At 42.5% G+C, this 27,217-nt stretch overlaps 1 protein-coding gene across 1 annotated transcript in view; it reads left to right on the forward strand.

Moving 5' to 3' along the window:
* Positions 1–25,836, forward strand: part of TGM4 (transglutaminase 4) — a 101,561-nt gene extending 75,725 nt beyond the window's left edge. The window contains exons 9-14 of the mRNA XM_077269101.1: positions 4,051–4,154; positions 11,563–11,814; positions 19,071–19,367; positions 22,748–22,917; positions 24,420–24,556; positions 25,551–25,836. Of these exons, the coding sequence (XP_077125216.1) occupies positions 4,051–4,154; positions 11,563–11,814; positions 19,071–19,367; positions 22,748–22,917; positions 24,420–24,556; positions 25,551–25,692 (1,102 nt within the window). The 3' untranslated portion in view covers positions 25,693–25,836. The remainder of the gene's footprint in view (positions 1–4,050; positions 4,155–11,562; positions 11,815–19,070; positions 19,368–22,747; positions 22,918–24,419; positions 24,557–25,550) is intronic.
* Positions 25,837–27,217: the final 1,381 nt, after the last annotated feature.

Genomic DNA, 27,217 nt, shown 5'->3' on the forward strand with positions numbered 1-27,217 from the left:
AATAGCACTGAATACATCGACAGCCGGCAACAAGTGGAGGTGTAGCAGAGCTAAATAGGAACCTCCCTAGTGAATAACGAGGCAGCTGATCCATCTACAGACCCGCAGGATAACAAACAAAGCCACCAGGGGGAGCCCAAAAACAAAACTCACACAATACCACCTGTGACCACAAGAGGGAGCCCGAAAACAGAGTTCACAACAGGCTCCTTGAGACCCTGTATTGATTATCGCCTCTTGAATAAGATCACGGTCAAGTTTCAATACCCTTTACCCTTGCTTTCCGATTTGTTTGCTAGGATTAAGGGGGCTAGTTGGTTTACAAAGATTGACCTTCGGGGGGCGTATAATCTTGTTTGTATTAAGCAGGGTGATGAATGGAAAACTGCATTCAATATGCCCGAAGGCCATTTTGAATACCTTGTGATGCCGTTCGGGCTCACTAATGCTCCATCTGTTTTTCAGTCTTTCATGCATGATATCTTCCGGAATTATATTGATAAATTCTTGATTGTATATCTGGACGATATTTTGATTTTTTCTGATGATTGGGAGTCTCATGTGCAGCAGGTCAGGATGGTGTTTCAGATCCTTCATGACAATGCTTTATTTGTGAAGGGGTCTAAGTGTCTCTTTGGGGTGCAGAAGGTTTCTTTTTTGGGTTTTATTTTTTCTCCTTCATCTATTGAGATGGATCCGGTTAAGGTTCAGGCCATTCATGATTGGATTCAACCCACGTCCGTAAAGAGCCTTCAGAAATTTTTGGGTTTTGCAAATTTTTATCGACGTTTCATTGCTAACTTTTCCAGCGTGGTTAAACCCCTGACCGATTTGACAAAGAAAGGCGCTGATGTGGCGAATTGGTCCTCTGCATTTCATCCTCAGACAAATGGCAAAACCGAGCGAACTAATCAGACCCGGGAGACTTATTTGAGATGCTTTGTGTCCGCTGATCAGGATGATTGGGTGGCCTTTTTGCCATTGGCCGAGTTTGCCCTTAATAATCGGGCTAGTTCGGCTACTTTGGTTTCGCCTTTTTTTTGTAATTTTGGTTTTCATCCTCGTTTTTCTTCTGGGCAGGTTGAGCCTTCTGAATGTCCTGGTGTGGATTCTGTGGTTGACAGGTTGCAGCAGATTTGGACTCAGGTGGTGGACAATTTGGTGTTGTCTCAGGAGAAGGCTCAACGTTTTGCTAACCGTCGTCGGGGTCTTGGTTCCCAGCTTCGGGTTGGGGATCTGGTCTGGTTGTCTTCTCGTCATGTTCCTATGAAGGTTTCTTCTCCTAAGTTTAAGCCTCGGTTTATTGGTCCTTATAGGATTTCTGAGATTATTAATCCGGTGTCTTTTCGATTGGCGCTTCTGGCCTCTTTTGCTATCCATAATGTCTTCCATAGATCTTTATTGCGGAAATATGTGGTACCCGTTGTTCCCTCTGTTGATCCTCCGGCCCCTGTGTTGGTTGATGGGGAGTTGGAGTATGTGGTTGAGAAAATTTTGGATTCTCGTTTTTCGAGGCGGAGGCTTCAGTATCTTGTCAAATGGAAGGGTTATGGCCAGGAGGATAATTCTTGGGTTTTTGCCTCCGATGTCCATGCTGCCGATTAATGCTGGTTAATGCTTTTAATTTGGCTCGTCCTGATCGGCCCGGGGGCTCTGGTGAGGGTTCGGTGACCCCTCCTCGAGGGGGGGTACTGTTGTGAATTCTGCTCTTGGGCTCCCTCCGGTGGTCGTAGATGGTAATGCAGTTGTCTCTGGATTGCAGCCCTGGTCAGGTGTGTCCGCTGATTGCAGTTCTGACTGGGGTATTTAGGCGTGCAGGATTCATTAGTCATTGCCAGTTGTCCATTGTTTTTGGAGGTTATGTCCTTGCCTGGTTTCATCTGCCTAGCTGCTATATCTGCAAATATAAGTGTCTGGCTTTGTGTCTTTTTTTGCACACGTGCTTCGTGTGCTTAATAGTTTTGTGCTGTTCATTGTTTTTTTGTCCAGCTTAGACTGTGTCAGTATTTTCTCAGTCTGGTTGGATTCTCAGGAGTGGCAGATATACATTCCATGCCTTTAGTTGTGGAACTTTTGTATTTTCTACTGTGGATATTTTTGAAGAGTTTTTAATACTGACCGCTTAGTATTCTGTCCTATCTTTCCCTATTTAGCTAGAGTGGCCTCTTTTGCTGAAATCTGTTTTCTGCCTGTGTGTGTCCTTCCTCGCCTATTCACAGTCAATATTTGTGGGGGCTGCCTATCCTTTGGGGGTCTGTTCTGAGGCAAGTTAGTTTTCCCATTTCCATCTCTAGGGGTATTTAGTCCTCCGGTTGTGTCGAGGTGTCTAGGGTTTTGTTAGGCACACCCCATGGCTACTTCTAGTTGCGGTGTTAAGTTCAGGGTTTGCGGTCAGTACAGATTCCACTTCTCCTGAGAAAGTCTCATGCAGCTCCAAGGTCACCGAATCATAACAAAGTCCCCCTTCCTACCATCCCAATCTTCCACCCCCCTCATTGTCCTCTTCTCCCCGCATCCCATTATTGTCCTCTCCCCCACCTCATCATTGCCCTCTTCACCACCACTATCATTCCTTTCACCCCACCACCCCATATCATTGCCTATTCCACCACCTCCATCATTTCCTCCTCCCCCACCACCCCATCATTGTCTCCCCCCACCACTCCCATCATTGCTCATTCCACCACTTCCATCATTTCCTCCCCACCACCCCACCACCCCCATTATTGCCTTTTCCACCACCACCATTATTGTCTTTTCCACCACCACCATTATTGTCTTTTCCATCACCGCCATCATTGCATTCTCCCCACCACCCCCATCATTGTTCTTTCCACCACCTCCATCATTTCCTCCACCCCCATTATTGCTCTTTCCACCAGCCCCATCATTGCATTCTCCACCCACCAACCCATCATTGCCCTTTCCACCACCTCCATCATTGCTTTCTCCATCCACCACCCCATCATTGTCCTTTCCACCACCTCCATCACAGCCTTCTCCTCCACCACCCCCATTCATTGCCTACTTCCCCCCACTCCCATCATTGTCTTTTCCATTACCACCATCATTGCCTTCTCCCCCACCACCCCACTATTGCCCATCCCACCACATCCATCATTTCCTCCTCCCCCACCATCCCCATCATTGCTCTCTCCATCACCCCATCACTGCCTTCTCCCCATCTGCCCTATCATTTACACACACACACACACACACACACACTCACTCACCGCTCTGCTGCAGCTTCACCGTCGCCTTCCTCTCTCTGGTACAGCCAGCCGCTGAATGATTACATCATCCAGCGGCGCTGCTGTCTGTGTGAGAGGAAGTGCGGGCGCACTGCAGCTTCTCTGTTCCAGGCTATCAGCTTGACAGTCGGCACAGAGAACAGTCGGCTGTCAGTCTGGGGGGTGGCAGAATGCAGCCGCCGGGGGAGACACTGCGGACCGCCGCATTAGGCGGCCTGACTGTGCCCCCCTGCCGGCTGCACCAAGGGCACGTGCCCCGGCTTCCCCCCTAGATACGCCTCTGTATGTCATCACATAATGAACCATGTTATACTTAAAATGTGCCCATTTTATCAGGAAGGGATGCAAGTGAATTGATTCCGACACACTCTTACAAGTACCATATATCCGAGCACTGTGATACTCGAGTGATAACCAAGTATCATTGGGCACATATGCTCATCCCTACATGTGCTGAAGCCTGGAGCCCTCAATGTGCATCTAGTTCTATATACAAAAATAAAACAGGAATGCAGCAATCCAACAGGAGTCGGATCCCTCAACTTATCAAAATTTAATGGACGGTGTATTGTAAGAATAAGCCATTAATATTAGAGCCTTGCAAAATACCTTTAAATGATTTTATTTGATTGGTAAGTTTGCTAGTCATTAGCTATCAAGTTACTGGCAAAGTGTTTTATATATGTCTATGAAATATACATCTACAGTTACAAAATGAAATATATAGGAATGGATCATCGTCCATATTACACATATTAATTTAGAATTACTAAATTTATCCGGAACTTGTCTGTTCTAGGAACTTCCATGTGTGGAATGATGTATGGATGAAACGACCAGACCTTCCCAGTGGATATGATGGCTGGCAAGCACTTGATGCAACCCCACAGGAACCAAGTGAAGGTAATCTGAAAAACAACAAAAACTTGCCCAACTAGGTGATAAGTATGACATCATACCTCTGACTCATGTTTCCTGGGATGTATGCAGGGTTTGACTCTCCAGTCACTCAGCGTTTAGCAGTTGAAGAGTTAAAAAAATTCTTTTGGGGAGTTTCCAATACACATGTGGTCAAAATTGTTGGTAGCCCTTGTTTAATGACAGAAAAACCCACAATAGTCACAGAAATAACTTGAACCTCACAAAAGTAATAATAAATAAAAGATCTATAAAAATGAGCAGATGAAAGTCAGACATAGTTTTTCAACAATGCTTCCACAGAATAAAAAAAAAAATAAAACTCATGAAATAGGCCTGCAAAGAAATGATGGTACCCTTAACTTAATATTTTGTTGCGCAACCTTTTGCGGCAATCAATGCAATCAAACGATTCCTGTAACTGTCAATGAGACTTCTGCACCTCTCGACAGGTATTTTGGCCTAGGCTTCAAGAGAAAACTGCTCCAGTTGTCTCGTGTTTGAAGGTTGCCTTTTCCAGACGGCATGTTTCAGCTCTTTCCAAAGATGTTCAATAGGATTTAGGCCAGGGTTCATAGAAGGCCACTTCAGAAAAGTCCAATGTTTTCCTCTTAGCCATTCTTTGGTGTTTTTAGCTGTGTGTTTTGGGTCATTATCCTGTTGCAAGACCTATGACCTGTGACTGAGACCAAGCTTTCTAACACTAGCACATTTGAGCACATTTCTCTCTAGAATCTCTTGATAGTCTTGAGATTTCATTGTACCCTGCACAGATTCTAGACACTCTGTGCCAGATGCAGCAAAGTAGCCCCAGAACATAGCAGAGCCTCTTCCATGTTTCACAGTAGGGACAGTGTTCTTTTCTTCATATGCTTCATTTTTCCACCTGTGAAAATAGAGCTGATGTGCCTTGCCAAAAAGTTCAATTTTTGTCTCATCTGTCCATAGGACATTTACCCAGAAGTTTTGTGGCTTGTCAACATGTAGTTTGGCAAATTCCATGATTTTTTTTTTCAACAATGATATCCTCCTTGGATAAAAAAAAAAAAGAAATTGCTGCTAAATACTTAACCCCTCTAACATCCTAACAAAATAAAATGACGTTTGAAAAGTTTCAGCTCCTTAACATGTGCCACCCTGTTTTTAAAGGGACCAAAAGTAATTGGACAATTGACTCCAAGGCTATTTCATGGACAGGTGTGGGCAATCCCTTTGTTATGTAATTCTCAATTAAGCAGATAAAAGGCCTGGAGTTGATTTGAGGTATGGTGCTTGCATTTGGAAGTTTTTGCTGTGAAGTAAACATGCGGTCAAAGGAGCTCTCCATGCAGGTGAAACAAGCCATCCTTAAGCTGCGAAAACAGCTAATATTGCTACAATATTAGGAGTGGCAAAATCTACGGTTTGGTACATCCTGAGAAAGAAAGAAAGCACTGGTGAACTCATCAATGCAAAAAGACCTGGGCGCCCACGGAAGACAACAGTGGTGGATGATAGCAGAATAATCTCCATGGTGAAGAGAAACCCCTTCACAACAGCCAACCAAGTGAACAACACTCTCCAGGAGGTCGGCGTATCAATATCCAAATCTACCATAAAGAGAAGACTGCATGAAAGTAAATACAGAGGGTTCACTGCACGGTGCAAGCCACTCATAAGCATCAAGAATAAAAAGGCTAGACTGGACTTTGCTAAAAAAACATCTAAAAAAGCCAGCACAGTTCTGGAAGACCATTCTTTGGACAGATGAAACCAAGATCAACCTCTACCAGAATGATGGAAAGAGAAAAGTATGGCGAAGGCGTGGTACAGCTCATGATCCAAAGCATACCACATCATCTGTAAAACACGGCGGAGGCAGTGTGATGGCTTGGGCATGCATGGCTGCCAGTGGCACTGGGTCACTAGTGTTTATTGATGATGTGACACAGGACAGAAGCAGCCGAATGAATTCTGAGGTATTCAGAGACATACTGTGTGCTCAGATCCAGCCAAATGCAGCCAAACTGATTGGTCGTCGTTTCATACTACAGATGGACAATGACTAGTGTTGAGCATTCCGATACCGCAAGTATCGGGTATCGGCCGATATTTGCGGTATCGGAATTCCGATACCGAGATCCGATACTTTTGTTGTATCGGGAATCGGTATCGGGATCGATATAATGTGTAAAATAAAGAATTAAAATAAAAAATATTTATATACTCACCTCTGCGACGCAGCCTGCACCTTACCGAGGGAACCGGCAGCCTTCTTTGCTTAAAATGCACGCGTTTAATGCCTTCCGTGACGTCCGGCTTCTGATTGGTCGCGTGCCGCCCATGTGACCGCGATGCGACCAATCACAAGCCGTGATGTAATTCTCAGGTCCTAAATGCCTAATTCTAGGCATTCAGGACCTGAAAATTACGTCACGGCTTGTGATTGGTCGCGTCACGGTCACATGGGCGGCAGGCGACCAATCAGAAGCCGTGACATCACGGAAGGCATTAAACGCGCGCATTTTAAGCAAAGAAGGCTGCCGGTTCCCTCGGTAAGGTGCAGGCTGCGTCGCAGAGGTGAGTATATCAATATTTTTTATTTTAATTCTTTATTTTACACATTAATATGGATCCCAGGGCCTGAAGGAGAGTTTCCTCTCCTTCAGACCCTGGGAACCATCAGGGATACCGTCCGATACTTGAGTCCCATTGACTTGTATTGGTATCGGGTATCGGTATCAGATTAGATCCGATACTTTGCCGGTATCGGCCGATACTTTCCGATACCGATACTTTCAAGTATCGGACGGTATCGCTCAACACTAACAATGACCCAAAATATAAAGCCAAAGCAACCCAGGAGTTTAGTAAAGCAAAGGAGTGGAATATTCTAGAATGGCCAAGTCAGTCACCTGATCTCAACCCAATTGAGCATGCATTTCACTTGTTAAAGACTAAACTTCAGACAGAAAGGCCCATACACAAACAGCAACTGAAAACCACTGCAGTGAAGGCCTGGTAGAGCAACAAAAAGGAGGAAACACAGCGTCTGGTGGAGTTCAAGACTTCAGGCAGTCATTGCCAACAAAGGGTTTTCAACCAAGTACTAGAAATGAACATTTTATTTAAAATGATTTAATCTGTCCAATTTCTTTTGGTCCCTTTAAAAACAGGGTGGCACATGTTATGGAGCTGAAACTCCTAAACCCTTCATCCAATTTTAATGTGGATACCCTCAAATGAAAGCTGAAAGCCTGAACTTCAACTGCATCTGAATTGTTTTGTTTAAAATGTAGCAGAGCCGATCATGCTGTGCCTGCTTCTAGCCTCCCATGGAGGCTATTGAAGCATGGCAAAAGTAAAGAAAAAAAGTTAAAAAAAAATGTGAAAAAAAAAATATATATAAAAGTTTAAATCACTCCCCTTTTGCCCCAATCAAAATAAATCAATAAAAAAAAATCACACCTACACATATTTGGTATCGCCGCGTTCAGAATTGCCCGATCTATCAATAAAAAAAATCATTAACCTGATCGCTTAACGGCGTAGCGAGAAAAAAATTTGAAACGCCAGAATTACTTTTTTTGGTCGCCGCGACATTGCATTAAAATGCAATAGCGGGCGATCAAAAGAACGTATCTGCACCAGAATGCTATAATTAAAAACGCCAGGCACGCAAAAAATAAGCCCTCAACCGACCCCAGATCATGAAAAATGGAGACGCTACGAGTATCGGAAAATGGCACAATTTTTTTTTTTTTTTAAGCAAAGTTTGGAATTTTTTTTCACCAAACAAAAAACAAGTGTGAGATTGCACTTTTTTTGCAATCTCACTGCACTTGGAATTTTTTTCCCATTTTCTAGTACACGACATGCTAAAACCAATGATGTTGTTCAAAAGTACAACTCGTCGCACAAAAAATAAGACCTCACATGGCCAAATTGACGGAAAAAAAAAATGTTATGGCTCTGGGAAGGAGGGGAGTGAAAAACGAACACGGAAAAACGGAAAATCCCAAGGTCATGAAGGGGTTAATAAACTGTTCCTGTTCAGGACTACACCAGGTGGCTGATTATTTGCAGGTGTGTAATGATTGTTTAATAAACTGAAGTTATTGTTGCAATTAGACCTCCTTAATAAACTGTTCCTAATAAACTCGTGGGTAATTTTCTGTGTTGGTTAGTTTTCGCCAAGATTCTTCTGTGCTGCAGAGCATCTCCCCTATAACTCTATACTATTCTCCTGCCCGGCAGAGCATCTCCCCTATAACTCTATACTATTCTCCTGCCCGGCAGAGCATCTTCCCTATAACTCTATACTATTCTCCTGCCCAGCAGAGCATCTCCCCTATAACTCTATACTATTCTCCTGCCCGGCAGAGCATCTCCCCTATAACTCTATACTATTCTCCTGCCCGGCAGAGCATCTCCCCTATAACTCTATAGTATTCTCCTGCCCGGCAGAGCATCTCCCCTATAACTCTATACTAGTCTCCTGCCCGGCAGAGCATCTCCCCTATAACTCTGTACTATTCTCCTGCTCGGCAGAGCATCTCACCTATAACTCTACACTATTCTCCTGCCCAGTAGAGCATCTCACCTATAACTCTATACTATTCTCCTGCCCAGCAGAACATTTCACCTATAACTCTGTACTATTCTCCTGCCCGGCAGAGCATCTCCCCTATAACTGTATACTATTCTCCTGCCCGGCAGAGCATCTCACCTGTAACTCTATACTATTCTCCTGCCCAGCAGAGCATCTCACCTATAACTCTATACTAGTCTCCTGTCTGGCAGAGCATCTCACCTATAACTCTATACTATTCTCCTGCCCGGCAGAGCATCTCACCTATAACTCTGTACTATTCTCCTGCCCGGCAGAGCATCTCCCCTATAACTGTATACTATTCTCCTGCCCGGCAGAGCATCTCACCTGTAACTCTATACTAGTCTCCTGCCCGGCAGAGCATCTCACCTATAACTCTATACTAGTCTCCTGCCCGACAGAGCATCTCACTTATAACTCTATACTATTCTCCTGCCTGGCAGAGCATCTCCCCTATAACTCTATACTATTCTCCTGCCCGACAGAGCATCTCACCTATAACTCTATACTATTCTCCTGCCCAGCAGAGCATCTCACCTATAACTCTATACTATTCTCCTGCTCGGCAGAGCATTTCACCTATAACTCTGTACTATTCTCCTGCCCGGCAGAGCATCTCACTTATAACACTATACTATTCTCCTGCCCGGCAGAGCATCTCCCCTATAACTCTATACTATTCTCCTGCCTGGCAGAGCATCTCGCCTATAACTCTATACTATTCTCCTGCCCGACAGAGCATCTCACCTATAACTCTATACTATTCTCCTGCCCAGCAGAGCATCTCACCTATAACTCTATACTATTCTCCTGCCCGGCAGAGCATCTCACCTATAACTCTATACTATTCTCCTGCCCGGTAGAGCATCTCACCTATAACTCTATACTATTCTCCTGCCCGGTAGAGCATCTCCCCTATAACTCTATAGTATTCTCCTGCCCGGCAGAGCATCTCACCTATAACTCTATACTATTCTCCTGCCCGGCAGAGCATCTTCCCTATAACTCTATACTATTCTCCTGCCCGGCAGAGCATCTCCCTTATAACTCTATACTATTCTCCTGCCCGGCAGAGCATTTTCCCTATAACTCTATACTATTCTCCTGCCCGGCAGAGCATCTCCCCTATAACTCTATACTATTCTCCTGCCCGGCAGAGCATCTTCCCTATAACTCTATACTATTCTCCTGCCCGGCAGAGCATCTCCCCTATAACTCTATACTATTCTCCTGCCCGGCAGAGCATCTCCCTTATAACTCTATACTATTCTCCTGCCCGGCAGAGCATTTTCCGTATAACTCTATACTATTCTCCTGCCCGGCAGAGCATCTCACCTATAACTCTATACTATTCTCCTGCCCGGCAGAGCATCTCACCTATAACTCTATACTATTCTCCTGCCCGGCAGAGCATCTCCCGTATAACTCTATACTAGTCTCCTGCCCGGCAGAGCATCTTCCCTATAACTCTTTACTATTCTCCTGCCCGGCAGAGCATCCCACTTATAACTCTATACTATTCTCCTGCCCGGTAGAGCATCTTCCCTATAACGCTATACTATTCTCCTGCCCGGCAGAGCATCTCACCTATAACTCTATACTATTCTCCTGCCCAGCAGAACATCTTCCCTATAACTCTATACTATTCTCCTGCCCGGCAGAGCATCTCCTATAACTCTGTACTATTCTCCTGCCCAGCAGAGCATCTCACCTATAACTCTATACTATTCTCCTGCCCGGCAGAGCATCTTCCCTATAACTCTTTACTATTCTCCTGCCCGGCAGAGCATCTCCCCTATAACTCTATACTATTCTCCTGCCCGGCAGAGCATCTTCCCTATAACTCTATACTATTCTCCTGCCCGGCAGAGCATCTCACCTATAACTCTATACTATTCTCCTGCCCGGCAGAGCATCTCCCCTATAACTCTATACTATTCTCCTGCCCGGCAGAGCATCTCACCTATAACTCTATACTAATCTCCTGCCCGGCAGAGCATTTCACCTATAATTCTATACTAGTCTCCTGCCCGGCAGAGCATCTCACCTATAGGGTAGAGGCACATTAGGGTGTGCATTATCGGAGCGATTTCGATGCATGACAGTCGCGCGAGTGCTTTCCGTATGGTCATACGAGTGTGGTGCGAGTGTAATGTGATTTTTTTTTTCTCAGCTAACATCCGTGTAACATCTGTGTGGTGGCCGTGTGCACTAAGTTTTTAACATGGTCTTTTCCATGCTGTATAAAGTTCGAAAAGAAAAGACGGACAGATAGGATAGGATAGATAGAATAGAATGGACAGATAGATATACGATAGAAAAAGTAGATCAGGCTTACCAATCTCCCATCCATTAAGCCTCATGCATATTCACTGCATTTACTGGCATATTATTCTCCTGCCTTGCGGAGCATCTCACCTATAATTCTATATTATTCTTCTGCCCTGCAGAGCATCTCACTTATACCTGCATACTATCCCCCTGCCCTGCAGTGCATTTAGCCTATAGATCTATACTATTCTCTGACCTGCAGAGCATCTCACCTATAACGCTCTACTGTTTTCCTGTGCGTATTCATGTCTGTGGGCATTTTTCACATATCAGGTGAACATCCTCTCCTTGCATCTCAAATATCAAAGATCTGAAACTTTGTGATGCTGAAATTGCAATTTTCTGTGTAGGCAATTTTCTGTATGGGCAATTTTCCATGTGGGCATTTTTCCTGTGGGGATTTTTCTGGTCACTGGAGAACACATGTCTATTTGTATCAATGCTCACTTTCCTCTATATTTCCATCTCTAGGGATCTTTCAGTGCGGCCCATGTTCTCTGACTGCTATAAAAAAGGGACTGGTGTACCTGCCATATGATGCCAAGTTTGTGTTTGCCGAAGTAAATGCTGACAGGATAGAATGGATGGTGAAAGACATGTATGGAGATGCGCAGCTCTCCGTGCTAAAGGAAGAGAAAAAGAGCATTGGGAAATTCATCAGTACTAAGGCAGTCAATAAGAACCTGAGAGAAGATATCACATTGGAGTACAAGCACAAGGAGGGTAAGTAGCTATCTTGGACTTGTGTGCTGTGCGCTATACACTCATATACCAAATATATACAGCTTTGGCAAAAATTAAGAGACCACCACATCAAAATACTGTCATGGGCAGCCCAATCTCCAGACCTGAACCCTTTACAACCTCTGGAATGTAATCAAGAGGATGATGGATAGTCACAAGCCGTTAAACAAAGAAGAGCTGCTTACATTTTTGCGCCAGAAGCAGTGTGAAAGACTGGTGGAAAGCATGCCAAGACGCATGAAAGCTGTGAATAAAAATCATGGTTATTCCACAAAATATTGATTTGTGAACTCTTCCTGAGTTAAAACATTGGTATTGTTGTTTCTAAATGATTATGAACTTGTTTTCTTTGTATTATTTGAGGTCTGAAAGCACTGGGTTTTTTTTTGTCTTTTTTTGACCATTTCTCCTTTTCAGAAAAAAATACAAAATGTATTGCTTGGAAATTCGGAGACATGTTGTCAGAAGTTTATAGACTAAAAGAACAATTTACATTTTACTCAAAAATATATGAAGCGCCCCCACACCGCCGCAGGGCCGAGGGGTACCCGGAGCCGGGCCTCTGAGTCTCAGTCCTGGGGTTATCACGGTGGCTAGGCCCGGTCCGTGGCCCTGTCTGTCAGTGGGGGACGTCCGATGCAATAAGTGGGGTTAATGGTGGTGTAGCGGTGCAGGCCGCGGCAAATAACGAGGACACCAGGTTGCAGTCTCTTTACCTCTTTACTGGAGATCTCTGAGTCCTCAGTCCAGAATACGGTTCACCAGGCTGCGCAAGTCCGACCGGTCCAATGGCACCTCCAGAGTTCTCCTCACAGGTGGAAATCAGTGCCCTCCTTCTAGCGCTGTGTGTTGTAGTCCTTCCCTGCTGTGCTCACGGAAAGTACCCCACAACGGTTGTGTCTGTTTCTTAAGTTCCCTCACAACTCGATTACTTGATGTTCTTCTCGTATTCCATCCCGCCCTGTTATTCAGGTTGGAACGGCACCCGTTTGTCAGGTAGGCCTGGAGTTCTTCCGGGACCCTAGAGACGCCCCTCTCCCGCAATTGCCCCCCAAGACTTCATAGGTGATATGTGTTAGACAGCCCGCCTTAAACTGACTGCCCTGCCGCTGTTTGGAGTATGGCTTGAAGCTGTATGCTATTCCACTCCCTCGGCGTTCCGGCCACCGGTAATGCGCCTCAGTAGGATGTTGCTCCGGTCTTACAGCATGACCCCTACTGGTATTCTCCTTTCGCTTGATCTCGTTTCTCACTCAGCACAATCTATCTCGCTTCTAGTCCTTTCTTAGGGCACCGCCGCTATGCTGAGCAGGCACGGTCCCGTTACGTTCTTTCCAATGCCAAGCCTCTGTCAGGATCCCACCCCTGACAGAGGCCCTACTGTCTCTTCCTCCACAACACCCTCTGCCACAAGGTGTTTCTTCGTTCAATCCAGTCAGCTTTCTCCTCTAACTTCCTGCCTGACCCCCAGTTTACCCACTATGGTGGGGAGTGGCCTAATGAATAGAACCCTTAGCTCCCCCCGGAGGCCCAGCTGTGAAACATATTGGTGTCTGTGATACCTGCTCAGAGGAACTCCTTCAGTGCCATCGAACGCACCATGGCTCCCCATAGTGGCGGATCCACAGTACTGCAACGACCAGGACTCTGGGGCGCTGCATATACACTACCATTCAAACGTTTAGGGTCACCCAGACAATTTTGTGTTTTCCGTGAAAACTCATACTTTTATTAATAAAATGAGTTGCCAAATGAAGTTAAAATCTAGTCCAGACATTGACAAGGTTCAAAAAAAAAGATTTTCATTTGAAATAATAATTTTCTCCTTCAAACTTTCCTTTTGTCAAAGAATGCTCCCTTTGCAGCAATTACAGCATTGCAGGCCTTTGGCATTCTAGCAGTTAAATTACTGAGAATCTGGAGAAATTTCACCCGATTCTTCAAGAAGCCCCTCCCACAAGTTGGTTTGGCTTGATGGGCACTTTTTGCATACCATATGGTCAAGCTGCTCCCACAACAGCTGAATGGGGTTGAGATCTGGTGACTGCGCTGGCCACTCCATTACAGATAGAATACCAGCTGCCTGCTTCTTCCCTAAATAGTTCTTGCATAATTTGGAGATGTGCTTTGGGTCATTGTCCTGTTTTAAGATGAAATTTGCTCCAATCAAGCGCTGTCCACAGGGTATGGCATGACGTTGCAAAATGGAGTGATAGCCTTCCTTTTTGAAAATTCCTTTTACCTTGTACAAATCTCCCACTTTACCAGCACCAAAGCAACCCCAGATCATCAAATTAGCTACACCATGCTTGACAGTATCACAGGAGGGTTTGATCAAGAAATACACTGATCTCAACCATGGTACCATATTAAACACTTTTTATTAGAAAAATTATTTTTGAAACAACATTTGAATATAACTACAAGAAAGGGTCCTGGAACCACAAAAAAGGGACTGATATACCATAGGTCACTCCCTTAAAGGGAACCTGTCACCACGTTTTTGGAAGATGGGATAAAAATAGCGTTAAATAGGGGCAGAGGTGGGCGTTACATTAGTGTGTGTGTTATGCGTTTATTACCCACCTAAGTTGCCGAAATAACTTTGCAAAGTCTCCGTTTTCGCCTGTCAATCAGGCTGGTCAGGTCACATGGGCGTGGTGTCTTCACCCAGATTTGGCGTAGTTTTCCGTTGGTGGCGTAGTGGTGTGCGCATGCCCAAAGTCCGGAATCCTCTTCCAGGGGATTTAAAATAGCGCGGTGTTCGTTATTGCATTGGTGATCGGTGGGCGCGGCCATCTTCCTTTGGCCGCGCGTGCGCAGAAGCGGCGCTCTGCTGGCCGCGGCTTCAGGAAAATGGCCGCGGGATGCCGCGCGTGCGCAGATGGATATCGCGGCGGCCATTTTCCTGAAGCCGCGGCCAGCAGAGCGCCGCTTCTGCGCACGCGCGGCCAAAGGAAGATGGCCGCGCCCACCGATCACCAATGCAATAACGAACACCGCGCTATTTTAAATCCCCTGGAAGAGGATTCCGGACTTTGGGCATGCGCACACCACTACGCCACCAACGGAAAACTACGCCAAATCTGGGGGAAGACAACGCCCATGCGACCTGACCAGCCTGATTGACAGGCGAAAACGGAGACTTTGCAAAGTTATTTCGGCAACTTAGGTGGGTAATAAACGCATAACACACACACTAATGTAACGCCCACCTCTGCCCCTATTTAACGCTATTTTTATCCCATCTTCCAAAAACGTGGTGACAGGTTCCCTTTAAAAAAATTGTGGCTGAATACTAGATATTACTATAGCTGCCCCTGTTGCACTCATAAAATTAATGCTGAATGTCAACATATGATCTCATGTAAGGAGATATAAATTCATTTGCTCATGCGAGCATATCTAAGTAGGTAGCTGCACGCTAATTCTTTTAGTTAGATTATATATATCCCCCACATTATAGAAATAGATGCAACCGTCTATTTAATATGAGGCATACCTGTCTTTAAACCACATGGGAGTGATCCTCGGCGTCCCTCTGCCAAGGGGCAGAGGGACGCCGAGGATCACTCCCATGTGGTTTAAAGACAGGTATGCCTCATATTAAATAGACGGTTGCATCTATTTCTATAATGTGGGGGATATATATAATCTAACTAAAAGAATTAGCGTGCAGCTACCTACTTAGATATGCTCGCATGAGCAAATGAATTTATATCTCCTTACATGAGATCATATGTTGACATTCAGCATTAATTTTATGAGTGCAACAGGGGCAGCTATAGTAATATCTAGTATTCAGCCACAATTTTTTTAAGGGAGTGACCTATGGTATATCAGTCCCTTTTTTGTGGTTCCAGGACCCTTTCTTGTAGTTATATTCAAATGTTGTTTCAAAAATAATTTTTCTAATAAAAAGTGTTTAATATGGTACCATGGTTGAGATCAGTGTATTTCTTGATCAAACCCTCCTGTGATATATTCTATTGTATATGGTACAGTATCCCCTAGGGGGAGTTATATCTAATATTGAGCAAACCACCGTGTATATATACCATGCTTGACAGATGGCATCAGGCACTCTTCCAGCATCTTTTCAGTTGTTTTGCATCTCACAAATGTTCTTCTGTGTGATCCAAACACCTCAAACTTGGATTCGTCTGTCCATAACACTTTTTTCCAATTTTCCTCTGTCCAATGTCTGTGTTTTTTTACCCATATTAATCTTTTCCTTTTATTAGCCAGTCTCAGATATGGCTTTTTTTGCTACTCTGCCCTGAATGCCAGCATCCCGGAGTAGCCTCTTCAATGTAGACGTTGAGACTGGCGTTTTGCATGTACTATTTAATTAAGCTGCCAGTTGAGGACCTGTGAGGCGTTGATTTCTCAAACTACAGACTCTAATGTACTTGTCTTGTTGCTCAGTTGTGCAGCGGGGCCTCCCACTTCTCTTTCTACTCTGGTTAGAGCCTGTTTGTGCTCTCCTTCGAAGGGAGTAGTACACATCGTTGTAGGAAATCTACAGTTTCTTGGCAATTTCTCGCATGGAATAGCCTTCATTTCTAAAAACAAGAATAGACTGTCGAGTTTCACTTGAAAGTTCTTTTTTTGGGCTATTTTGAGAGTTTAATGGAACCAACAAATGTAATGCTCCAGATTCTCAACTAGCTCAAAGGAAGGCCAGGTTTATAGGTTCTCTAACCAGCCAAACTGTTTTCAGCTTTGCTGACATAGTTGCACAAGGGTTTTCTAGGGTATTCTAACCATCCATTAGCCTTCTTACACAGTTAGCAAACACAAAGTACCATAAGAACACTGGCGTGATGGTTGTTGGAAATGGGCCTCTATACATGTATGAAGATATTGCATTACAAACTAGACGTTTGCAGCTAGAATAGTCATTTACCACATTAACAATGTATAGAGTGTATTTCTGAATCATTTACTGTTAGCTTCATTGGAAAAAACGGTGCTTTTCTTTCAAAAATAAGGAAATTTCTAAGTGACCCTAAACTTTTAAACGGCAGTGTACCTATAAAGAGAAAAATCAGACAAACTGAACATTTTGCAGTCGTCTCTTAATTTTTGCCAGAGCTGTAAATATAGTAATCACTTATTGTGTGCATTTTTAGGACTGAGGTCTTAGTGGCCATGGATGAAAGCTGCATATCCACATTCGCCATTAATATGATATTGATACAGTAATTAACCAGAGCCAGCATGGATTTGTAGCACACAATTCATGCCAGACTAATCTAATTTCCTTCTATGATGGATTCACTGACTAGGTAGATCAGGGAAATGTGGTAGATATAGTATAGTGTATCTCGACTTCAGCAAAGCATTTGATAAAGTATCTCATACTATCCATATTAAAAAAATGACCAAGTATTGGATTGGCAAGGCTTCGTATGGGATTGATAAATAGAGTTGAGCGAATTTGTTCAGATTCTCTCTTATTCGGCAAGCTATAGCACTTACCGAATAAGCTGCAGAGGAAACCCGGCTTCCTGGATCATGCAGGCTGATCAGCACCACAGCTGCATGTGTCGCGGCTTTATGACAGTCACCACATATGCATGGAGAGCCCAACAAACCAGCTCTCTATGCATGTGCTGTGACTGTGACACAGCCACGACATTTGCAGCTGCGGCGCCGATCAACTGATCAGCTAGCGCAATCCAGGAAGCCGGGTTCCCTCTGCAGCTTATTCTGTAAGCACTATAGCTTGCTGAATAAGAGGGAACCCGAACAAATTCACTCAACTATAGATAAGGCTAAAAGTTTTTCTGGTGGGGTACCACAAGGCTTTGTCCTGGCCCCAGTGTTGTTCAACAATTTTATAAATGATCTAGATAAGGGAACTGAAGATAAAGTAATCAAATTTGCAGAAGATGCAAAGCTAAACACAAGACAAGACAGAGAAAGGATTCAGAAGTATCTAGATAAGCTTGAACAAATGGTAAGCAACTGTCAGAATGGCATTTAACAGGGAAAAATGCAAGATTCTACATCTGGGCAAGAAAAACAAAAATTACATCTATAGAATGGAGTAATAGAACTAAGCAACAGCATGTGTGAAAAAGACTTGGAAATACTAATAGATCACAGACTGCACATGAGTCAACAGTGTGATGCAGCAGCAAAAAAGGCAAACACAGTTCTGGAATGTATTAAGAGAAGCATAGAGTCTAGATCAAGTAAAGTAATTATCCCCCTCTACTCCTCCTTGATCAGGCCTCTTCTGGAATACTGTGTCCAGTTCTGGGCACCACATTATAAAAAAGTCATTGAAAAACTGTAATGAAACTGAAAGGGAGAAGATACAGATTAGATATTAGAAAAAACTTTTTGACAGTGAAGGTAATCAATGAGTGGAACAGGCTGCTATGTGAGGTGGTGAGTTCTCATTCAATGGAAGTCTTCAAACAGAGGCTGCACATACATTTGTCTGAGATGGTTTAGTGAATCCCACATTGAGCAGGGGGTTGGAAACGATGACCCTCGAGGTCCCTTCCAACTCTAACTCTATGATTCTATGATGACCTAAGCAATCAATATAAAAGTGCTGGACAACCCCTTTAAGTGCATATTGCTGTTTTAATTATAAAGTTGGCCACTGAAAAAAAAAGAAACAAAACACCCCTATATCTTTGTTTTTAACATGGCAGTCTGTGCATGATGTATGCATCTGTATACATTTGCATTCTTTGTGAGTTTTCCCGGAGTTTGTGCTGAATGTAAACTATATTTATGATGTAAACCGAGCCTTAGTGCTGCGTTGACTATATTAGGCATGTACATATCAAAAGTTTGGACTTCTTATTTTGCTGTAATATCTACTAATTAATTTTTACAAAAATATGATTCCTTCAGCAGAAATAGAAACTAGCCAGGACTCCCGACCACTGACATTGTTTAGTTTGTATAAGGTGCCTTTGCTCTACACAACTCTATGAAAGTTACAAAAACAGTTGAGAGCTCTGAATTAACTATGTACTGAGCTGTAGTGTCCATACATGAACATCCTGTACATCAATCATACTCCTTACCGTGGCCTTGATCGGGATAAGTCCACCCTGAGGATCCCAATATCGGGTACACGTCTAGCAGTCTAACCTCCTATTCTAAAGAAACATAATAAATATAAAATATGTCTAAAAAACATAACATAAGGTGTATGGGCTGTAGAAATCTGACGTTTAACATATAAATTCATCTTTATTTTACAGGTTCGTCAGAAGAAAGGGAGACTTTCCAAAACGCCTGCTCTTACTTGAAGTCAGATGCTAGCTTAGTGTTTGCAGCTCCTCCAGCAGCTCCTCCACGTGGCATCAGAATACAGATCACAGGAGAAAAGGAGTTACCTCCCGGAAATCCCTTGTCCCTTAATATATTGATTGAAAATGAATCAGATCAATCAAAAACAGTGACTGTCACTGCTGGCTGTCAGCTGCAGGCCTATACAGGCAAAAGTGTAGCCTCGCTGGCATCCATTGTTCAGACTGTGGAAGTGGCAGAGAAACAAGGTATTTAAAGCAATAACTTGGCTCCTAGCAGCTATATCTTCTATCACTATCCTCGACATAAAAATCTCCTATTTCATACCATAGCCTCTATTCACTGACTCGCTCCCAAACTGGTAGAATTCACATTGGTAGAACAGTATTGCACTAAAAATGCATGAAAAAAAAAATAAAAAAATCACATAAAGCCTCTTTATTGGTGACATTTTCTAAACAAGAATTGATGGCCCATTCTTTATGGTATTATCTCCCTATTAATATACTTTTTAAAATGGGCACATTGTGGTGGTAAATAAGAAAAACCACACACCTGCTGCACGACTGCCGCTCCTCGGCACTGCTGCTGACGTCCCTCGCTGGACTCCTGGCTGCCTTTTCAGGAGAGGGTCATCAGATGATCACTGCAGTGACCACCTTTATGCTGGACACCCTTTAACTCTATCTTACTTAAAGATCAACTCCCAACAAAGTACCTAAACTTTTTTCCTCTAAACCTTTCTAATTATATATGTAGTGTAGTGACAATTGCATTAATATACTTATCGATTGCCATCTTCAGTGGTTTTCAGTGCTGTTCCTGTCCTCTTCTCACTTACATGACTGCAATAACAACTCGCCGGATCACATTGGGTTTTATGTGTAGACCGTAAGTCGCTTTTTCCATAGACCTGCATTGTAGGAGTGACTTCCTATTCACACACAAACCTCAGTATGATCTGGTGAGTCAGATTTTGAAGTCATGTGAGTCAGAAGAGGAACAAAGCGACACTGGGAACCAGGGAAAATGGCAACGGGTACGTGTATTAACGCACCTATACTATACATACACATACAGTATATAGAAATGTTTAACATTTTTATTGGGAGTTCTCCTTTAAATGGCATGATTTCACACCCCAAACTATTTATATACACATGTAGCTCTTTCACAAACTAGTCAAGCCAGACAATTCCTCTGTTACACAGAAATCAGCTGTTAAATTGATACAGTGCCCTGCGAAAGTATTCAGCTCCCTGGAACTTTTCAACCTTTTCCCACATATCATGCTTCAAACATAAAGATACCAAATGTAAATTTTTGGTGAAGAATCAACAAGTGGAACACAATTGTGAAGTTGAACGAAATGTATTGCTTATTTTACATTTTTGTGGAAATTCAAAAACTGAAAAGTGGGGCGTGCAATATTATTTGGCCCCTTTACTTTCAGTGCAGCAAACTCACTCCAGAAGTTCATTGTGGATCTCTGAATTATCCAATGTTGTCCTAAATATAATCCACCTGTGTGTAATCAAGTCTCCGTATAAATGCACCTGTTCTGTGATAGTCTCAGGGTTCTGTTTGAGGCACAGAGAGCATCATGAAGACCAAGGAACACAACAGGCAGGTCCGTGATACTGTTGTGGAGAAGTTTAAAGCCGGAGTTGGATAGAAAATGATTTCCAAAACTTTAAACATCCCAAGGAGCACATATTGAAATGGAAGGAGTATCATACCACTGCAAATCTACCAAGATCCGGCCGTCTTTCTAAACTTTCATCTCAAACAAGGAGAAGAGGCCCATGATCACTCTGGATGAACTGCAGAGATCTACAGCGGAGGTGGGACAGTCTGTCCATAGGACAACAATCAGTGGTACACTGCACAAATCTGGCCTTTATGGAAAAGTGGCAAGAAGAAAGCCATTTCTCAAAGATATCCATAAAAAGTGTTGTTTAAAGTTTGCAACAAGCCACTGAGAGACACACCAAACGTGAAAGAAGGTGCTCTGGTCAGATTAAATCAAAATCGAACTTTTTGGCAACAATGCCAAATGATATGTTTGGCATAAAGGTAACACAGCTCATCACCCTGAACATACCATCCCCACTGTCAAACATGGTGGTGGCAGCATCATGGTTTGGTCCTGCTTTTCTTCAGCATGGACAGGGAAGATGGTTAAAATTGATGGGACGATGGATGGAGCCAAATACAGGACCATTCTCGAAGAAAACCTGTTGGAGTCTGCAAAAGACCTGAGACTGGGATGGAGATTTGTCTTCCAACAAGACAATGATCCCAAACATAAAGCAAAATCTACAATGGAATGGTTCACAAATATACGTATCCAGGTGTTAGAATGGCCAAGTCAAAGTACAGACCTCAATCCAATCGAGAATCTGTGGAAAGAGCTGAAAACTGCTGTTCACAAACGATCTCCATCAAACCTCACTGAGCTCGAGCTGTTTGCCAAGGAAGAATGGGCAGGAATTTCAGTCTCTTGATGTACAAAACTGATAGAGACATACCCCAAGCAACTTGAAGCTGTAATCGCAGCATAAGGTGGCGCAACAAAGTATTAAGTTAAAGGGGCCGAATTATATTGCACGCCCCACTTTTCAGTTTTTGAATTTCCACAAAAATGTAAAATAACCAATACATTTCGTTCAACTTCACAATTGTGTTCCACTTGATGATTCTTCACTAAAAATTTACATTTGGTATCTTTATGTTTGAAGCATGATATGTGGGAAAAGGTTGAAAAGTTCCAGGGAGCCGAATACTTTCGCAAGGCACTGTATGTGAATAAGGCCTAAGAGCTTTTTGCAGATCTAGGGCCTCTGACACTCCAGCTCTATTTCCCTCCCAGAGCCGTCTCCTTCTGCTTGACTGACTGCTCCTTTGCCTGAAGTCAGGCATTACAGAGGTTGTCCATCAAGCAGGAGGATTCAGAGCAGGAAATAAAGCTGGTGTGACAGAGTCTTCAGATCTTCTGCCTCAATTGCATATTAATTCAGGCACTAAATGAAGGGACTGGACTGGCCATTTAAAGGTATTGCTGGACTTGTCTTTGAAAGAGCTACATGCACATATAAATATTTTAGGTGGGGAGTCAAATCCTGCTGACAGATTCCCTTTAAATAGGAAATATCTGTCTTAAGTGCTGTATAAGATTTTTGTATGCACATTTCATTACATATATATTAAAGAGTATTTGCTGGTATCACTGACACATCTGTATTAGCAAGTCCTTGTATTCCTCATAAATGTACAAATCTGAAACATCCTATCTTAGAATTCTGCATTGTTCTGTTTCCCTCTTATTCCTTCTGGAAATCTATCAATAAAGGAATAACTGGGTGTTACTCTTCTTCCATCCAGAGTGTGTCCCTGAGCAACCTGACACTGAGTTTAGGGGATATTGCCCATATTACCCTCCCCGGTTGTCAACTTTTTCATTGCCAAGAGAAATAACGGAGGATTGTTATTTTATGGAGATTTAAATGATTCACTGAGACATGTCATGCGACCTTACAGCTCCTCGTTTATAACAAATGATGTATCAATAATATTTTATGAGCATTAATCTTCCTATTTTGCTTCTCTTATTGCATCGCAAATGCAGTTGCTACCATTCCCATAAATGTTGCTGCGGACCAATACATGAAGTGTCTGACTACAGTAGATGACGAGCTCATGATCAGACTTAATGTCATAACAGAAACTAAAGAGGGGCACGAAAAAAATAGTGAGTGCCTGGTCGTACCATTCCTATACCCACCAATCAAAGTGGAGGTAAGTGTTAACTATAACCCATTATTTGTGGCAATATCCAATAAATAGACACATGGTGACATTTTGTGAAACCTTTCTAATGTGCTCTGTACCCACCGGATACCCACAATTCCCTTTTTTTTTTTTTAAAGCCCTGCAAGCGAATTAACACACAGAGCCAGTACAGAGTCTGTATGCTATAGGCACTTTATGGGCTGACGTATAACAACTTATTAGGCAGATACTCTTCTCTGGAACTAATAGTTTTTGGGGAGAATATGTCTATCAACACCTGATGGAGCGTTCTAAACTTGTTTGTTCCCTCAAATTTATATAGAATAGAGTAATATGAAAAAATAATATGAAATATGACAAGTGCATAGACCAATAAATATGACATTTCAGCCCGGCAGGCTCTCTGCACCCCGATGTAGGTTTCACTTCTGGTTCTTCCAAGGCTGTAAGGTTTATCCCACTTGGAAGAAGCACAAGTTAAATGTACGCTGGGGTGCAGTGAACCTGCTGGGTTGGTACTTCCTTTTGATTGGTATATTGTCACTTTTTTTGTTTAGTATTATGTTTGTTCTATACTCTATGTATCATGCATTTAGTCAGTGTACAATTCCTCATCAGTACCCGATGTACTGCGCTGCTAATTTGCAGCTCAGTGTTGTTGCAGTGCTGGGGTCCTCGATTCATATCCTACCAAGGACATCTGCTAGGAGTTTGTATATTCTCCCTGTGTTTGGGTGGGTTTCCTCCGGCTACTCCGGTTTCCTCCCACACTCCAAAGACATACTGATAGAGAATCTAGATTGTGAGCCCCAATGGGGACCGTGATAATATCTGTAAAGCGCTGTTGAATTAATGGCGCTTATTTAAGCGACTAACATAAATAAATAAGATAGTAATGGATGATACAGTGTAACTGACCTATAGTCCTCTAAACTCACAGAATTGACAAGACGCCTAAGGCCATGTTGTCACATAGCATAAACACCATGATTTTCAATTGCAGTTCTTTTTGCAGAAAATCTAATGTGCTTATCTGTCTAAGGAAAGAAAACTCCTGCCCACTGTGTGTTTAAAGACACAGTTGAATTGTGCATTTTCTCTCTCTAGGCTTCCATTGGGAGCTTGAAAAATGCCTATAAAAATGCAATTACATTTTTAAGTGCAGAATCAAAGCTTTTCTGAACTAATGAACCACATTAAAAAAAACTCAGCTTCAAATCTGCACCAATAATGCATTAGACAAAGAAGAAAACGCATTTAAAAAAAAAAACACTGCAAAAACACAATCAGAGAGGATGGTTATCCCATATTTGGGTGCGAACAACTGCAGAAAACATGCGGATAAAAAGAAGCGAAAAAACGTATCATTTACGCTTTGTGTGATCATGGCCTTATATTTTCTCCTGTTGCAGTAAAAATGACTTTAGCTTTGATACTGATGCAATAATGACTTGGTGCAGTGAATGCCTATGACCAATGACACTGTATGTTCTATCCATTGATTACAGATGCCAGACACAGGAAAGATCAATGAAGATTTTACTTGTACCTTTACCTTTAAGAACACTCTAAGCATTCCCTTAGAGAAGTGTGAGCTGCACGTGGAAGGACTTGGCATCTTCAAACTGGAAAAGTTTGACCAAGGGTAAGTAAAGGTGGCCATACACATTAGATAGAAGTAGGCCGATGGCTGAACAATTGTTGAGTGAATGGTCTGCTGGTAAAACATCACGGTAAAACATGAAGTATAGTGCATAGACTTAGGGGTATGTACAAATGACATCATTTAAACTTAAGTAAAGCTGACAAGTTTTTCAAGCAGAAATCGCTTCAGGAAATCCTGTTTTTTTTTTTTTAATGAAGCATCTTTTGCATCATTTTGTGTCATTTTTTTGTAATTTCCTGAGCATTTTTCAGATGTTTTTGGGTGCCAGTAGGTTTTTTTTAGAGCTTTTTTGTGAAGTCTTTTTCATTGTTTTCTGGTCAATTTTTCAAATGCATCAAGCCAAAACGATGGCAAAACATTCCAAAGGAAGTCTGGGTGACTTCTGAACTTTGCCATTGACTGGTATAGTAATGTATAGAGCGTCATCCAAGCGGAAAACACCAGAAGAATGGCCAACTCACTTCTATTAACTACCTTGCAGCCTTTGGAACCCTGAAGTGGTAAAAAGATGTTCAAAAGCCTAAATGTATGCACGGCAAAGGGATTTTACATTCTTTTGAGTGTTTTCCATTTTTTCAGGAGGCTTTCATGTGTGCACGTAGCCTTAGGCTCCTAGAGTGACTGTCCTTCCTGAGTATATAGATATGGGCACTGGAGGACCCACATTTTATAGTTATTAGTGATGAGCGAATGTGCTCGGATATGGTATTATCCTGTTTGTTAGGCAATCCCCACATCTAACAGCCGTGAGACATGCAGCCGTGGAGACTCGAACATGTTATTCGAACACTCCCAAGATACTCAGATTACACCTTACCCCAACGCGTTCTCTCATCACTAATAGTTATCTTGCTACTGGTACAAAATACAATCCCTAGAAACAAAGAGATAGTAGGAAGACCTTGAGGTATTTATATAAGAATTTTAAGGTTTGTATTTTTGTGCATGTTTCAATATCGGTTTTCATACATAGGGATGTTGGACCAGGACGAATCTTTCGTTGCAAGATTATATGTGCCCCTAAGAAAGCTGGAGAAAAGAAAATTGTAGCGGAGCTCATTTCCAAGCAAATTAAAGGAATTCATGCAGAGAAGATTATCAACATCACTAACTAATTCATAACAAGATGTATTTTAATGCATGGTAATATGAACGCCTTGTAGCCTTTGGTGCACCAGGTCTTGACAACAGTTTGACAACCATGATTATAAAATAAAATCATAAGAAGAACACGAAATAAAACTATAAGAATTGTGGTTAACCATCTGGTATTTATGGCATTTTTTTTTGCTAGATGACTTTTGTGCTGCGTCTGATGAGGAAAAATTCTAAAGGGCCCCATAAACTATAGATAGGTGTCAGACATTTGATGGCTCGATTAATTTTTTCGGCCATCAGCTATCTCTCCCGACTCCTCCATAAATATATACTGTACAAGCTGTTCATATGCAATGGCAAATTTATGACTTATCAATCAGTAGCAAACATGGTGCTCTTCACACATTGGGGTAAACATTTTTTATGGTATTATATTGGTATGCAAATTAGTCAGCTGCTAGGGCACTTATAGGAGAATGGTGCAATTTATGGGTAAAACAACACTACTGTTATTTTTTTGTATACCAGGATCCAATAGGCATCAAAATTGCAGGTATTTCATCAAAGACATGGTGAGATGAAGAATTCAAAAGCACAAAACACAAATGATGGTACATACAGTGCCTTGTGAAAGTACCGTATTCAGCTCCCTGGAACTTTTCAACCTTTTCCCACATATCATGCTTCAAACATAAAGATACCAAATGCAAATTTTTGGTGAAGAATCAACAACAAGTGGAACACCATTGTGAAGTTAAACGAAATTTATTGGTTTTAAATTTTTGTGGAAAATCAAAAATGGAAAAGTGGGGCATGCAATATTATTCGGCCCCTTTACTTTCAGTGCAGGAAACTCACTCCAGAAGTTCATTGTGGATCTCTGAATGATTTAAGTAATGTATAAATGGGAGAAGGTTGCTTGAGGAACTAACAGATCACAGTTTAGACATAATGTAGGGTAGTCATAGGGCGCCGGAAGGCAGCGCTGCATATGCAGTCATGATGGATATGAAGGAAAATGGGGATTATGCATTATATTGTGAAAAGTGGCGCAGAAGCAATTAAATGAATGATTGTCCATCTAAAAGTTGATGTATACATACTCTTAAAAAACAGCTTTGGACTCCAAAAGAGAAAATCCTGCTCCTGGCTTGTTTCATCTGCCAGTCCCCAGTATGAGTACAGTTCTTGAAATTGTCAAAATAAATAAGTAGCATATTGTAATCTTGCCATTAAGGCTGGGTCCTATAGCATTTGCCACTAAGTTCAATGGCTTCATTGTTGCTTACGTCCGAACCCCCGCAAAACAGAAGTCAGACGTATGAGCAGATGAAGCCACTGACTATAGTGATGCAGACAGAGTCACAGTGTGCTCTGTCGTACATAATTTTGGGCAAACACTATGTGAACTCAGCCTAAAGAATACATGCCAGCAACAGCAAGAGAAGTGTTACCGGTAATTATTTTACGCTTACCTACTTTGTAAGTATCCAAACGGATGTCTGAGTTCTATAAGAAAAGACTTCCATATACACTAATTTG

This window comes from Ranitomeya variabilis, chromosome 6 (genome assembly GCF_051348905.1).
Source record: "Ranitomeya variabilis isolate aRanVar5 chromosome 6, aRanVar5.hap1, whole genome shotgun sequence".
NCBI classification, from domain to species: Eukaryota; Metazoa; Chordata; class Amphibia; order Anura; family Dendrobatidae; genus Ranitomeya; species Ranitomeya variabilis.